The sequence below is a fragment of the Catharus ustulatus genome, chromosome 6 (assembly GCF_009819885.2).
Source record: "Catharus ustulatus isolate bCatUst1 chromosome 6, bCatUst1.pri.v2, whole genome shotgun sequence".
Taxonomy (NCBI): domain Eukaryota; kingdom Metazoa; phylum Chordata; class Aves; order Passeriformes; family Turdidae; genus Catharus; species Catharus ustulatus.
Genome location: NC_046226.1, coordinates 11,062,892 through 11,077,415, shown reverse-complemented (window position 1 = coordinate 11,077,415; position 14,524 = coordinate 11,062,892). Strand labels below are relative to the sequence as shown.

Below are 14,524 nucleotides of genomic sequence, written 5' to 3'. Positions count from 1 at the left end.
TGTGGGGTTTGGTCCAAGATAAAAACTGCTGAAATCTAAGAATTAAAAAAAATTGCCAAGATATCTGCAGTGATTGTGCAACACTAGGATTCTGGCAGTATTATTGGTAGGTATGGATTGTGTCTGGGGATGTTTTTCCTTCAGAAAACAGCTAATTTTGAGCTATTAAAAAGAATCACTACCAAACAACCAATAAAAAACTCACCACAAAATGAACACACATCCCAAAAAGCAGCTGACACAGTCATGTCTACAGTTTTGATGAACAAGTTCTGATGTACTATAGGCAGTGTTTCAGAAGTACTGGAACTGGATTGGATATCATGGATCAGTTAAGCTTGTTAAGGAAAGTAGTTTGTCTGGTGGCTTATTTTTCTTATGTTTCCTTCTGTTCCTGAGTTGTTTGAAACAGTAGTTCTGCGGAGGGCTGAAATCAGAGCTGGGTTTTAGACTGGGAGAGCGAAGGGAAGATGAGATGAAATCATTATATGAAATGTACTTAACACCTTCTCTTTGTTTTTCAGTGGATGAATATATTGCCATTGCTAAAGAGAAGCATGGATACAATATGGAGCAGGTAACAACCCTTTGAATACTTTATTTTTAAATATTTTCAGCGAGTATTCAAACATTACTTCAAGCGACTGCCTAGAAGTGCTTCTTTCTTTCTGTACCTTCTTTATTTTCTCCTCTACTACTTGTCCCAAAACCAACTGTTCCTAAAAGTAGCCTGTGCTCTGTGGATACAGAGTTCACCCCTACTTTTACATGGAGTCAAAAGAAGAAAAACAAAACCGTTATAATTTCTAATGGAGTCTGGCCATGAGTATTATGCTTCCTCTGGTGCCTGCTTCTTGAGCACTTTCAGAACCCCTAAACAACGTTAAAAAGATTGGCTTATCTTTGGACAGCTGCCTGATTGCGCTGCAGTTTCCAACTGACTGCTCTGACTGCTTCATGGATGTCTTGGCAGTTATTAATGAGCTATTGAACCATCATGTACTTTTCTGAGGCAAACCAATCCCCACAGTTATTTACCTTAAAACTGTGTTGCAAATCATTTTACATTTCTCAGATGAGCACCTTGGCTGTCAGTGCAGTAAACAGGGGATGACTTTGCCAGCATCCACTGACCTTAGCCAGTACCTGTAACCTGGGGATGGAAATCCTGGTCTGAGGAACAGACCTCTCCTTTATTCCCTGTGGTGTAGGATTGTGTACTGTTCTTTCTGGTGTTAACTGACAATGATTTCAAAACTTGCTGGGGAGTAGATCTGTGCCTCAGAAACTTTCCTGAATTCTATGAAGTTTCCTCATGCACTAATACTTGCTGGGAAAGGGAAGGCAGGGAATTCCATGACTTACTGTATTGGCAAATCACATACTGTCTCTACAAGTACAAAAACTTGAAAGTTTATGAAACTTTCAGACAGAGGCTGTGAGCATAGAAACAAATGGTTAGGATGAGCAAGGGCTTCTATGTAAATGATTCTGCTGTCATCCTTGAGTCAGACTTTCAGTGGTTGATACTCATGCTCAAAAACACTTCTTGCTGAACACGAACACCGAAGTTGAGATAGCCAGCAAAATTTCTGACAAAACCAAGAATGATCAGACTTGATAATTGTAGTTTCTAAGAGCAGAAAACAGCAGTAAAATTAACATGAAGAAATCCAAAGGCTGTGCACTTAAAATGAAAATAAAGGTGGTAACTCTTTTCAGCTGATATTGGTATACTCTAGTATTGGTTATTGTGAATAACATTTAGAATAGTAGAAATGGGTTTCATTGTTTTAGTGGTGAAGTACTATGTGGAAAGTAAAGTTAGATACAGAAGACTGATGAAAATGAAGTTTGTGATTTTTAAAAAAACCCACTGAATTCTAGTGGTTTGAAAAACTTAAATATAGCTAACAGAGAATTGTATTAAGTTTACTGTTGAAAATATAGACCTCCCACTCATTCCTTTCCTTGAAGTCTTTTTTTCCATTTTTCTCTCCTCCTTTGTGTTTAGAAGTTGCATGACTTACCACATCAGAGTGTGAAGTGGCAGAGCAGCTTGTAAAAGTGTCCCTGCTCCTAAAAATTTCCTCATTCCTTCTGTAGCACTTTCACATAATACTCCAGAGTTAAACATGTTTCCTAGGTCCTTTGGGATTTCCTAGAGAGCTGTGCTAGGCATTTTTAGGAAATAACTGGAGAGGATCTAGCTTGTATTGCTCTGGAAGGCACACATTCATTTTGTATTACAGGGAAAAATGTCAAGGCTTTCAAATCAGGATGATTATTTGTGTCATCAAGGGAAACTCTGTCTTCAGCAGGTATCATCAGAGTTGCTGTTGGCTGGGTAACTGGACAGGCTGATACAGACTCCCTGGAAGCCAGTAAAAGCTCACTTTAGCAATTGGCCACTGTCTCTGGGCTTTGCTGGCCAAGGCAGCCCTCTCCCACACACACATTCCCCTGACAGCCGGTCACTTTACTCTTCTGAGTGGCTTGGCTAACAGTCATTGCTCAGAGATTGCCTTTTTTCCTCTTGTGCCCACTGCCCAAAACATCCCTTTAAAGGCTGAGATGTGCCAGTCTGCCAAAGGGAGTGGGAGCTGCTGGCAGGGTGCTGGGGTGTGTGCCGCCTGGTTCTCCTCTGCCCAGCAGTGTTCCTGTCCAGCTGCCTGCTCTGTGCCAGCCCGGCTCCCATCCCTGTCCTTTCACTCCCCTTGCCCGTGGCTGAGTGCCCTGTTGTTGGCTCTGCTGCTGTTGGATCATGGCTGGAGGTTCAGGACTGTGCTGATGGGAGTCCCTGCAGCCTGGCCAGCCGCAGGGCAGGCTCCCTGCAGGGCAGGTGCTTCAGCTGGTGCTGCAGACAGCTGTGGGTGGTTGTGCTGAGCTGTGGTAGTCACAGACCTCTGGAAGCACCACAGTAAGTCTGGCTGTGACCTGGGCTTTCCTGCCAGCCTTTTTCAGACACTCTGGGACAAAGCAGCCTGGGAAGGCCCTTTGCTTACCTGTGTATATGTGCAGAGTTCTTCCAGGGCGGGTGGAAGAGGAGTACTGATCTCTTGTTAAACAAGCCTGTAAGGAAAATCTTTTCGTTAGCCTCTTGCTTTAAGCAGCTCTCCCCTCAGTCCTCACTAACACCTCAGTGCTATTTAATGCTACCTTGCCCTTCCAAAATGTCTTGCTCCTTGTTTCTCGCTTGCTTCCTCATGAGGATGTCAGGTAGATCTCATATTTGAAGCTGAAGGAGATTGTCAGGGGAGAGAAAACTCAGTCCTTCATGACTGCAAAATAGTATATTTGACCCCATCCTTGCCATATTGGTTGTGTGGCTTCTGTGACATATCAAGTACCTGCAACTGAGATTACTACTTGGTGGCAAAAGGAAGGAGATGGTGTGTGGGCAGCACTGAGAATCCAGTAGAATCTGGGCAAGATCTTGGATAACACTAACATTTATATGCATGCTCTCTGCAGAATCTCAGGGGTGTGAGATCCCATAAAGAAACTGTTTTTTTGCGTAGCAAAGCATAATGGGGAAACCCCGATTTTGGAGGGATTTAGTAATGCTGGGCAGCCAGGGTGAAACTACTAGTTGAGGGTAACTATGGCTGCGAAACCTGAGCTGAGTTTGCATATGATGAGTGGGTTATTCTTATGTTTTACTCAGCATGTTAGGGATTGTTTTCACTTCATAGCAATTGTGAAAGGCTGTTTTTTAGCTCTGCAGAGTCAGGCCTTCCCAGAATGACTCTCTGTGGTTGCTGGCATGCCAGAGGTAGTGTTGTGTCATAACACACAGGGCTGTGGAGCCCTGGGAGAGTGGGGCTGCACACAAGTGTCTTGGAGACAGCAGAAGGGGAATGATTTGCAGGTGGTGAAGTGCAGCACAGGCACTTTGTCTTTAGAACTGAGAACCAGGGACTGCAACAGCAAAATGAGGTCTCTCTCAAGGGAACAAAAGAGCTACCCCTGGAATGAGTGAGATTTATTCCTCCTTTGGGTCAGGGACTTTTTAGCAGCAAGTCAAGGTGGTGCATGTTCTCTGCCTTTCCTTCTTCTAGTTCTTGTTTAATTATCTTCTGCTTTTCCCCTTCCCCCTCACAAGGAACCCCATAAACAATTTGAAAAACTCCAGTCTACTAAACCATCCTTCTAATTGCCAGGAAATGGAGTCTAACACTGGAAAGAAGTTGCCCTTCATTCAGTTTTTTTATGGTAGACTCCCCCAAGCCTTTGCATAGCTTATCTGTGCATACTATGATCAGTAATGATCAGCAAAGCTGAAGTAATTCCTTAAGTTTTTTCTCCCACCTTTCTGTTGCTAGTCTTTTATTACATAATGGCCTGTGTGGTATTTCAGGCTGGTCTTCACAGCCTAGCTGGGGAGCAGGTTCTAGGTTTCTTGCACTCAGAGAAGCGTTTGATGTAGCTGAGAATTAAAATTATGTCTAATGTGTTGCCTGAGAAAAATGTTGTAGCTCTTCCTTTCCATTTTCAAGTAATGTTTCTTTTTATTACAATTGTCACTTTGGTATCTGTGTTATTTCTAGGCTCTTGGGATGCTGTTTTGGCACAAGCACAACATTGAGAAGTCTTTGGCAGATCTGCCAAACTTTACTCCATTCCCAGATGAGTGGACAGTGGAAGACAAGGTCTTGTTTGAACAAGCCTTCAGTTTCCATGGGAAAACTTTTCACAGGATCCAGCAGATGGTAAGTGGTTTCGGAGGAGTGGAAAGCAGAACAGACTGTTGTCTTCGGTGCTGTTTGTGCTGAATGTGTGTCTAATGCTCTTGAGAAAGAACAGGCCAAAGGGGATGTTAGAGGGAAAATGTTGCCATGAATTGAAAAAAACAGTATTATTCCCTGAGTCTCTATGGAAGTGTTTTCCTGAAGTGCTTTACTGGTTCAGGATAGACTATGACTGTGTGATTTTTTTTTGGTTGGAAATTACAGTTTTCAGTCCCCTGTGTGCTATGGTAGTGTTTGTCTCAGCTGGAGTCCAGGCATGGTCTGTGCACATGTGCCTACACATATGCAGTAAAGATCATCTCTGTGCAAAGTTGATTGCCTTTCTTACAGCCTGATTTTTAGGAATTAATTTGTTTGAATGATGAAATCTATTCTTCACAGCTGATGCTGTGATGTAGGCTTGTACATCCTTGCAAGCTTTAGTCCTTTGCTTTTGGTTGGTAATGATACCATTTTAAATGTATGATTGAAAACTTTAAGGACAGGTTTCTGCCTGAAAGGGAAGTGCTAGGAAGTGTGCAATTTTCTTTTGAAAGAGGGAGAGGATGGGTTGTAAAAATTTTTAATAACTGTCTTGATAGTGTGTTCAGGTGGTTCATCACCTGGGTATGAACTGGACTTTGTTCTTTGCTCTCCTTCAGTAAAGCAGCCTCTTGAGTGTTCCAACAAGACCCAGTTCCACTATCTGTGACCCTTTGAAGTGAGCCTAGGCTGTTGCAGTCTGTTCAGCCTCTTTAAAGCACATGTGACACAGGTCTGTTGCTGATTCTGCTGGAAAGCAAAAGGTCACTTGCCTTCCAAGGATGAAGATCCCTTTTCAAAAGGGTGTCAGAGGCTTGTTTTTGTCATGTTCTCCTTGATGTACCTTGTCCTTCACTGACATTCATTTCTAAATGTTCTTGGAGTCGTAGGGTCTCCACTCCTTGGGTCAGGTGATGGAACTCTTGAAGAGTTAAGCTGCTTTACTCCTGTGCTCTTATATGGGAGGGAAAATAGGGCAGGGGAATGTCCTGGGGAAAAAAGAGAACATAAAGCCCCATCCTTGGTTGGTTAACTGTCAAAACCAGAAATTCTCAGTTAGGTTTATGTGCAGAAGCATGGTCCCTGAGTGAAGTGCATTCCAATACAGGGATGCCAAGCTCATGCACTGTTCCCTAGGTAATGATATACTTTTTTACTGGTGCTCCCAGGAAAGCGATTCTGCATGAAAGGAATTAAATGGCACGAAGCTTTGTGTTTAGCAGGGGACAGAAATCAATGGTTTGGGAGCATGTTAGTTGTTAGTTTATTGATACTGTCCCATCAGCACCTGTGCACATTGGAACTGAGGGGAGAAACCTCCAAAGCCAGAGAATGAAAGGCGAGTTACATTATTTACCAGAGCTGGTTCTGATATTTTGGCACTCTCAGCACAAGTTTATAGCCAAGTGGATGTTTGTCATGAACAGCCTTGTCCCTGAGTTTATTCTGTGGAACTCTTTTTAATTTCAGCACACCAGCCTGTTGCATGGCTGTTGGCAGCACAACATTGACTTAGCACCTGTGCTTTGCCAGGGCCGATGGATCCTGCCTGTGTGCAGCTGTGGGCCAGAGTGGGAGTGCTGGTGTGATCAGTTGTTAGAACCTGAAGTCAGTCAGTCTGCAGTTTGAGAGCCAGGCTTGTCTCAGGTCAAGACTTAAACTGCAGTGTTTGTGTGAAAGAAATCTGGCTCTTGCTCAGAGTTTTGTTTTGTTTTCCTCCCAGTCTGCTCTTCCCTCCAAATGGGATCAGACACTTAAGTAAAACATGTTTCATTCATCAGAAAAGGCTGGACTTTAACCTTTTTGAAGTCCTGTGTAAGAGCATTCATGTAGAGTACCTCCAAAGTAGAGAATTAGTCTTAATGTGGTTTTACACTTTTTGGAGTCAGATTTTTCTTCCCTAGCTGCAGGATAATGGCATTTGTATAAGAGGACAAAAAATAATTTGTGTTTTCCTGTGCCCTCAGTTCACCATACAGTAACACTTCACCTTTTGAAAACATCCTTTGTTGAGACCTTTGAATAGACTTTGTCATGTGAATGGTGTGAATAAACCTATTTAACCCAACATCAGAGATACGCTTGGGTTGTTTGCAATTCATCAGTTTCTGTGATTGTTTATGTGTGTCTTTGTTGACTTCTAGGTCTGTTCTGGCTTTAAAACTGTTATCTCAGTTTTGAGGCCTCATTTCAGATTTGCTCTTGCTGTGTTCCCCTATTCTAGAGGGAACCAGCTGCTTGACTGGTGAGTGGAAGCTTGCTGAGATGCTCTTTAGAGATCTTCATGTCCTAAATAGTAGGCACTAACCTGAAACACTCCCTCACTGATCATTTTTGGAAAGGTTGCAGAACTGCCTTGCTTGAGATTTTGAGAGTATCCAGTGCAAAGAGATCAGGTGTTCCATGGAAAAACAAACCCATTGTATGTGAACTTCTGGGGATACTTTGCATATAAACATATAAAAGGATACATTTTAATTTACAGCTTCCTGACAAATCAATAGCCAGCCTGGTGAAATTTTACTACTCCTGGAAGAAGACAAGGACTAAAACTAGTGTGATGGACCGTCATGCTCGTAAACAAAAAAGGGAACGTGAGGAAAGGTAGGTTTGCAAGCAGAAAGGCTGTGTATTACTGCACACTGATTTCTTCAGTCTATCCCAGAAATCTCTGTTAGCTTATAAGAAACTACATGTAGGATTCTCCCCAAAACATTTCCTGGTACCACACCTCTTCCCTGCTATGTTGTGCTTTGTTTAAAGCCAAAAGGCAGTTGGCAGTTAGCTGTGCTCCCTGTTTTGACACTAATTCCTGACTGCCCTCTAGTGCACTGGTTACAGTCCCACCATTCTAGAACTTTTTCTCTGATAACGCTTGAGGGTTGAGAAATTGGAATTAAAGCTGTTTATAATCTGATTGGCACTGTTGTCAGCAGAGCCAGGAAAGCTGATAAGCAGAACAGTAAAAGGAATTAATGAAAGAGCTGAAATCTGCCTTTATTTCCTCCATGTGATGCTCAGCAGAGTGAGAATATGCACCTGCTGCAGGAAACGGGCTCCAGTGCAGGATCCCTCTCAGCCTGTGCATTCCACTCCTGCATCTTAGAAAACTGCAGCCAAGCATAAGGTTGCTTCATTCTCTGAGAAAGTTGAAGTTAAACCTTTGATTTTGAGTGGCTGAGAAGAGGGTAGCACAGGGGAACTTAGGATGAGCTCTCTGGCTGAACTGTTCCTGGGAGTGCTGGGTGCTTTGGCATTTCAGTGAGGCTGGTGGTGTTCAGGATGTCATTAGCTACTGAGCTTTAGCAAATGAGCTTGACTCATGCTTTTTCTGCAAGCTCACCCTCCTGAATACCCATGCAAGCCCTTGAAGGTAGGTCAGCACAGTGGCCTTGTGCATATTGGTGTAAGTATCTGTACAGTTCTGTCACTTGGTGACTTCACCTAGTTCTGGAGCTGAAGGAGCCTCAGAAGTGCCTAGGTTTCAGGTGACTGTGGGGAAAACAACCACTCTGAGCAGCAGCAACTCTTATCTGCGTGATGCAGGTGCCTTCTCAACCTGCTCTAAAATGCAATTCATGTCTTCACAGATCAGACTTGTGTGCCTGCCTTTGTAAGACTTCTGACATAATTGGGCAAAATTCTGCAAAAAGGAGTAGTTGCATTTCCCAGTTGGCTGTTTCCTGGCTCCACTGCATATGAGCAAGTCTTGTTTGGGAAGAGGGAAGAAATGTGTTTCTAGGGTTGAGCTGTGCTACATCAATGACTCACTCAACCTCTCCCATCTCTCCATTAGGTCAGCAATACTTGCTTAACAGGCAGGGCCAGGGAGAATACTGCCAGTCAACTTGTCCAGTATTGGGTTTGCTTTCTTTGACCTGAGCCTCTTTTTCCATGCTGTTCTTTCCTCTGCAAAGGCTACCTGTTTTTCTACTCTGCATCCTGGTTGTTGGGTTTTTTTGTTTGTTTAGTTTCTTGGTTTTCCTACTAAGTTATTGGGGGAGGGTGGGGGGAGGGGAGAATCTTTTATATGGAGTATGTGTTTGTCTTGTACTATGTAGTTTAGAGTCTTCTAATACTCACCTCTCTTTTTCTGTACTCATAAATGAAATTATGAAAAAATGCTCTCTTGTTCTGTGCTCATAAATGAAATTATTGGAATTTAGAAATACAGCTCTCAGTACCTGTGCCTGTTTGCTAGGAAAAGTAGCACCTCAAAACATCTGGTGAATGGGAAAGAATTGTATGGGCTGCCATGTGCTGTAATTTTGTAACCTTTGAGGAAGGCAGCTGGATTGGAAATGCATAACTTGATTTACATCTGCAGGAAGCTAAGCACCAGGCTGTCAGCTTGATGTTTGATTTCTGTTCTTCCCCTCCATTATGTAAAATAGTCAAACCCATACACCCTCAAAGGATTTGTGAGTGCAGCCATGCAGGGTATGGAATCCACTCTGGGTGAGTTTAGGATTTTCAGGTTGTACTGTGCCATTTGGTGTTGGCAGAACTTCAGAAGTGTTCTTTGGTTATGGCAATCAGTGTCTACAAGTGCAGAAATGAGGGGGTGGGCTTTAATTTAGATTGTGTCTAGGGAACTTGATAGAATATGAGAGCAAACTATCAGCACAGCAAAGACTTGTGAAAAGGCTGAACCTAGATGAGAACACAAGGAAGTTCTTTTGGAGATAGGGTTAAGAGAAGAGTCAGTCTGAGGTATCTCACTCAAATACCTCCTATATCCCTTTTGTGGCTAGGCAGGGAAATCCCCCAACCTGTCAGATTGCCACTAACACGACTCTCAGTGCATTCAGGACCAAGTTTTCAGCAGCTATTCTAAGTTGTATGTGAGGGGCTTTGTGTATCACTGTGGGAGGGAATACTTGGGAGTTGATTGCCTGGAATCATCATTATCCAAACTAGATGTCTTGTGAATCAGCTGGTGAGCCAGGTAGCTTGGGAGAGCAGAAGTGGGTTGTATGACTGCCTGCTCTTGTGGAGAAGGATGGTAGCCCATTCCCCCTAGGATGTGACTGCAGCAGGGAGTTGCTGATGCCACAGCCAAGCTCACCAGCAGGTGCTGTGCCTGCTGGCTCCTGCTCCCTGTGAACTCAGCCCTGCCCTGAAACTGTGACATACCTGCACCAGCTGATGCTCCTCAGCGCAGGCTATGAAGTTTGGTATGACAAAATAGATTTTTTTTAATTTAACAACATGCTTTGATTACATCAGCTTATTTCTTATGTTTCTGGGCATCATTTCAAATGGTGCAATTAACTTCGGTTGTGTGCAGTACAAAAATTCTAAATCCTGAAAATGGTTAAAATTCCACCTAAGTCAGGCTGGACAGGTGTGTCAAGGTCACTTTCAATATGGCCCCAATTTCATGCCTATTATTACTCTGTAACTGATAACGTCTTTTTCTTTTCCAGGGGAGAATAAAATGTGAGGCTGTCACTGAAAAAAAAAAAAAGAGAAACCAAGCATTTTTTGTGCTTGTTCTTGAGGGAGTTCATCTTGTGCATGTCTGTTTTGCTAAATATTGAGGAGCTGTATGAACCTTGTGTTTTAGCTACTTGCTGTATTTTTCAGTCTTTCTTTCTGTCTCAGTTTGCCTGAAGTAAAAATGCTTAGTGTCCTGTGTTCTTTAAAAGATAACTTGCAGAATTAATTTCTTGTCTCCTGCCTTCATCTATGTAGATTTATTTTGCCTAAGTACACTGCTGAGAAGTGTTCCTGTATGCACTGTCCTCAGAATTAAGAATTTAGTGACTTAAACCAAAACCAAATAAAACCAACACCAACCCCCCCAAAAAACCAAATCCTGGGAATGAAACTAAGGAAGGCTGTTGGGCTTGATGTGACATTCATGCATTTGTTTTAGCATGCTGTTTATCACAAACAAATTCAATACTGTTTGCTTTTGTCTTCCAGTGAGGATGAAATGGAGGAGGCAAATGGAAATAACCCTATTGACATTGAAGTTGAACAAAACAAAGAGAGCAAAAAGGAGGTATAATTCTGTTTCTTACTCCTGTATAAATGAAAGTGTTTACTTATTAGATACTTCATATAGAAACTGACAGTGTCTAATTTTCTTTAGTACTTTGTATAGTTGTCATACAACAAAAGAATTGTCTTCAGAATTATTCTTGGATCAAGACAAGTGTACATAAATGAGTTGTTATGGATAGAGCTGGGAAAATTTAACACTTTACAATCCCATGATAATGTACTATGTGATTGTTTCCAGTCTTTTTTATCCTCTCTTTGGCTGTGTTATTTTAAACCACCCTCAGTGGTTTAAATCAACCTAACTGCATGGAGATGGAGTAGAAGCACATCCCCCTGTGGAGATGGCTTGGTGGAGGGGAAATAAATCCTTTTGTTCCAGGTAGACCAACAGAAGAGCGTTTATGTACACGTTAGACTCTAAGGTACATTCCTGATGTGTTGAAATTCCCAGTAATATTTGTCACTTCACTAGCACCAGCATTGCAGCTGTATTGGTGAAAAGTAAAGGAGAAAGCTTTTGTGACCAGTTAATTTTGTCTGGCAGCGTGGCCTTAACCTGTTGTTATATCAGCTCAAAATGTAGTACTTGTGTCTCACTGCAAGTACTTCATTTTCAATGGGCATAGAATTCTGGATGAAAATAGTTACACAAATACAACCCCAGCCTGCAATGCCCTGTAGGAAATCATATACTTCATCTCCATGTGCATGTTACCTGTTACTAAATAAAAACGCCTCATTCAGCAGCATTGAGGTTGTATGTATGAATTACAGGAAGATGCTTAAGACCTTCTCTCCTTGCAGCTAGCTCTCTTTCCTGGTTTCTTCTAGCCTGATTTCTCTCCTAGTCTCTCTCTCCCAGTCATTCTCTTTAAATTTTAATTTTTTTTTCAAAGGTTTTATTTAGGGAAAACCCACTAGATGTATTTAAAAACATGATCCCACACAATCAAAAAAAAGTCCCAGAGTAACAATATTGTTAGTCACTCTCATTGAGTTTCATTTCTCCAACAAATGATTTTGAATGGAAATAATTGGAAAAGCACAACGTTCCCATCTGCTCTTCACCCACGTGAGGGTGTTCTCTAGACTTTCCAGGAATGTTTAGCCATTGTTTCCACTGAAGGAACCAGCACCCTTGATGTCTTCATAGGGGCAGAGTGAATGTGAAGCCATCTGTATTAATCCTTATAAAAAACTGAGTTCTCAGAAGCCTCAGCAACACCCATACAGGAAGGGTTCTAAGTTGCAGCTGTGTACTGCAGCTGTATAGTGTTTAGGTAATACTATTGTCTCATTTCCCATTATTCCAATAAATTTACAGTCTAGATTTTTCTGTAAGCTCTTCAAACCTTGTGTCTGTAAAAGAGCTCACTTCAAACCCCTTTATTATTTTTTCCTTCCCAGCCAATGCTAACATGTGCTGAATTTGCTGCAGAAGAGGGAAAGGTAGTTCTTCACCAACTTGGCTACATCTCTTGAAAGGCCAAACCAGATAAGGCGTCTGGTTTGGACAGTTACTGTTTTTACATAACTGTCAAGACATTTTTACAGAAAATCTTAGTGTTGGGGAAGGTTTTGTGCGCTCCTTGTCTCACTGGTACAGGCTGTGGCACTCTGACCAATCTGAAGCTCATGGAGCATATGCAGTCTGGCTGTGTATGCCATGGCAGGCAGCCTTGTTGGGACTTTTCAGGACAGGGATTGTGCTGGAGGACAAAGTGGAGCTGACAGCCTTCATAGCCTGTTCAGAGTTCAGCTGCAGTTGTTTAATCTGGAGAGGAGGAGACTCAGGGGAGACCTCTGTCACTCTATACCACTACCTGAAAGGAGGTTGGTCTCTTCTCCCAGGCAACCAGAGACACAATGAGGGAAAATGTCCTCAAGGAAGGGTTCAGGTTGGACACCAGGAAGAATTTTTTCACTGAAGGGGTGGTTAAGCACTGGAATGGGCTGTCTGGGGATATAGCAGAGTCACCAAAACTGGAGGTGTTCATGAACTGCCTGGACATGGCAGTTAGTGCTGTGGTTTAGTTGACAAGTGTTTAGTGAAAGATTGGAGTCCATGATGTTGGAGGTCTTCTCCAACCTCAATGATTAAATGTTTCTGATTTTACAGTTTCTGATTTTACAGGGTTTATTGAAATGCCTTGAGAGAGAATGGGCAGGTAACCAGGAGGGGATAAGTTTGTTCTTGATCATTAGGTTTCTTCTAATGATGTGGTCAGACGTGCAGGGGCTGTGATGTGCCAGCAGCCCAGGACTCTTACCATAAGGAACCTCCCTGTCCCAAATCTGCAGAGAATTTTCTTTTTTCAACTCTGAGACTTGTTGGTTGCTCTCTGACTTACCCAGTAATACTGGGATTTCTCAGAGTGTCTGAAATCTCTCATTTGTTTCTTCTTACCTCTTTGAGGATCACTGGAGAAGGGATTTTTTTTTTCTTCATTTTTTTTCATTTTTTTTCTTTGTTTTTAATATTCAGTGTTAGTGTAACTATTTGGCTACATAATACTGAGGTCATGACCTAAACCTGATTTCTTTGTATCTTCCTTGTTCCTGGAAGTGCCTCCCACTTCGTCCTCTTGTTTTTATGTAGCTTGAGATAACTATCTTTTTTACACAGTGAAATCTGAGGAAAAGAACTTTGTATTAAGGGGTTTGTAAGCTGAAGTACACTGGGATAGCAGTGGCAATATCTAAATAAATAGGAGCACTGCTAAATCCCTTCTAAATCCCTGCATTTTAATTCTCTCTGGTTTTCAAAAATTGATTTAATTCTAGAGAAATGTGTGTGGCCAGGAAAGAAGAGTTTCCAGGACAGACTAGATGTTCCAATTTTTCTGGGGCCTAGAGGCATTTGGAACTGTCAAAAATTGTTCTGCTGGAGCTCTGGTTCTTGTCTGCAACACAAAAGAGCTTTGCATTTTTTATACTGTGTGTAACAGTCATTTTAAATTGCTTTTATTTTTCTTTAATGTTGAGGCTTCGGGGATGTTAGCACTGCAGGCATTGCCTGTTGGTCAACAGACAGCCTGAACCTGTAGTGAGGCATTGCTGCGTGGTCCTGGGAAGCAGTGTACATAGATGAAATATGAGTGGATCTGAGATGTCTGTCCATGCTGAATAATTTACCTGGCTCAGTTATCAAAGTGCTCCCTTCTGAAGCAGAGAGCAGAGCTTACTTGACTTGTTCGTGGCTAAGCCACTCTGGTTTCTTCTGCTCATCACTCCTGTCTGCAGAGAGAAATAGGGGTATCTCTCCTGCAATGGCAAGAGTTACCTCTTGCCTCTGGGCTTGCCCTAGTCATTGCATCTCATGGAATACTTTGCACCAATGGATGGAAGAAAAGGGTTGAGAGCAGGCAGCTGTCCATATTGCTGCTGTGGGGCTCTGGCCACTGTACCCATGAGAAGGGTGAAAGCTTTTGTCTGTGGCAGCTGTGGTGGAGTCCTTTGGGAGTCAGAACCTCATACTTACTTGGGGTTTGGTGCTCAGCCTCATGTGGTTTCAAATGCAGGCATTGAATGCTAATGAGCAAATGCCACAAACTGTGTAGAAACTGCATGTTAGCTGCAAAACAATAGCACCAAGTGAAGCCAATGTTTAAAGCTCACAGTGATCAAGCAGAGGTTTCAGATGTACTGCTTCCCCTCTCTGCTTTTTCTCTCCTTGCCATTCTTCTGTTCTGTGTTGTTGGCCAGGCCCCAGTCAATGGGCAGTAAATCTTAGCTATGAG

The 14,524-nt window shown here is 42.5% G+C and overlaps 1 protein-coding gene across 1 annotated transcript in view; it reads left to right on the top strand.

Moving 5' to 3' along the window:
- RCOR1 (REST corepressor 1) overlaps positions 1–14,524 on the top strand; it is an 82,794-nt gene that overhangs the window by 58,706 nt on the left and 9,564 nt on the right. The window contains exons 5-8 of the mRNA XM_033063211.1: positions 525–577; positions 4,551–4,712; positions 7,258–7,376; positions 10,704–10,782. Coding sequence (XP_032919102.1) covers positions 525–577; positions 4,551–4,712; positions 7,258–7,376; positions 10,704–10,782 — 413 coding nt within the window. The remainder of the gene's footprint in view (positions 1–524; positions 578–4,550; positions 4,713–7,257; positions 7,377–10,703; positions 10,783–14,524) is intronic.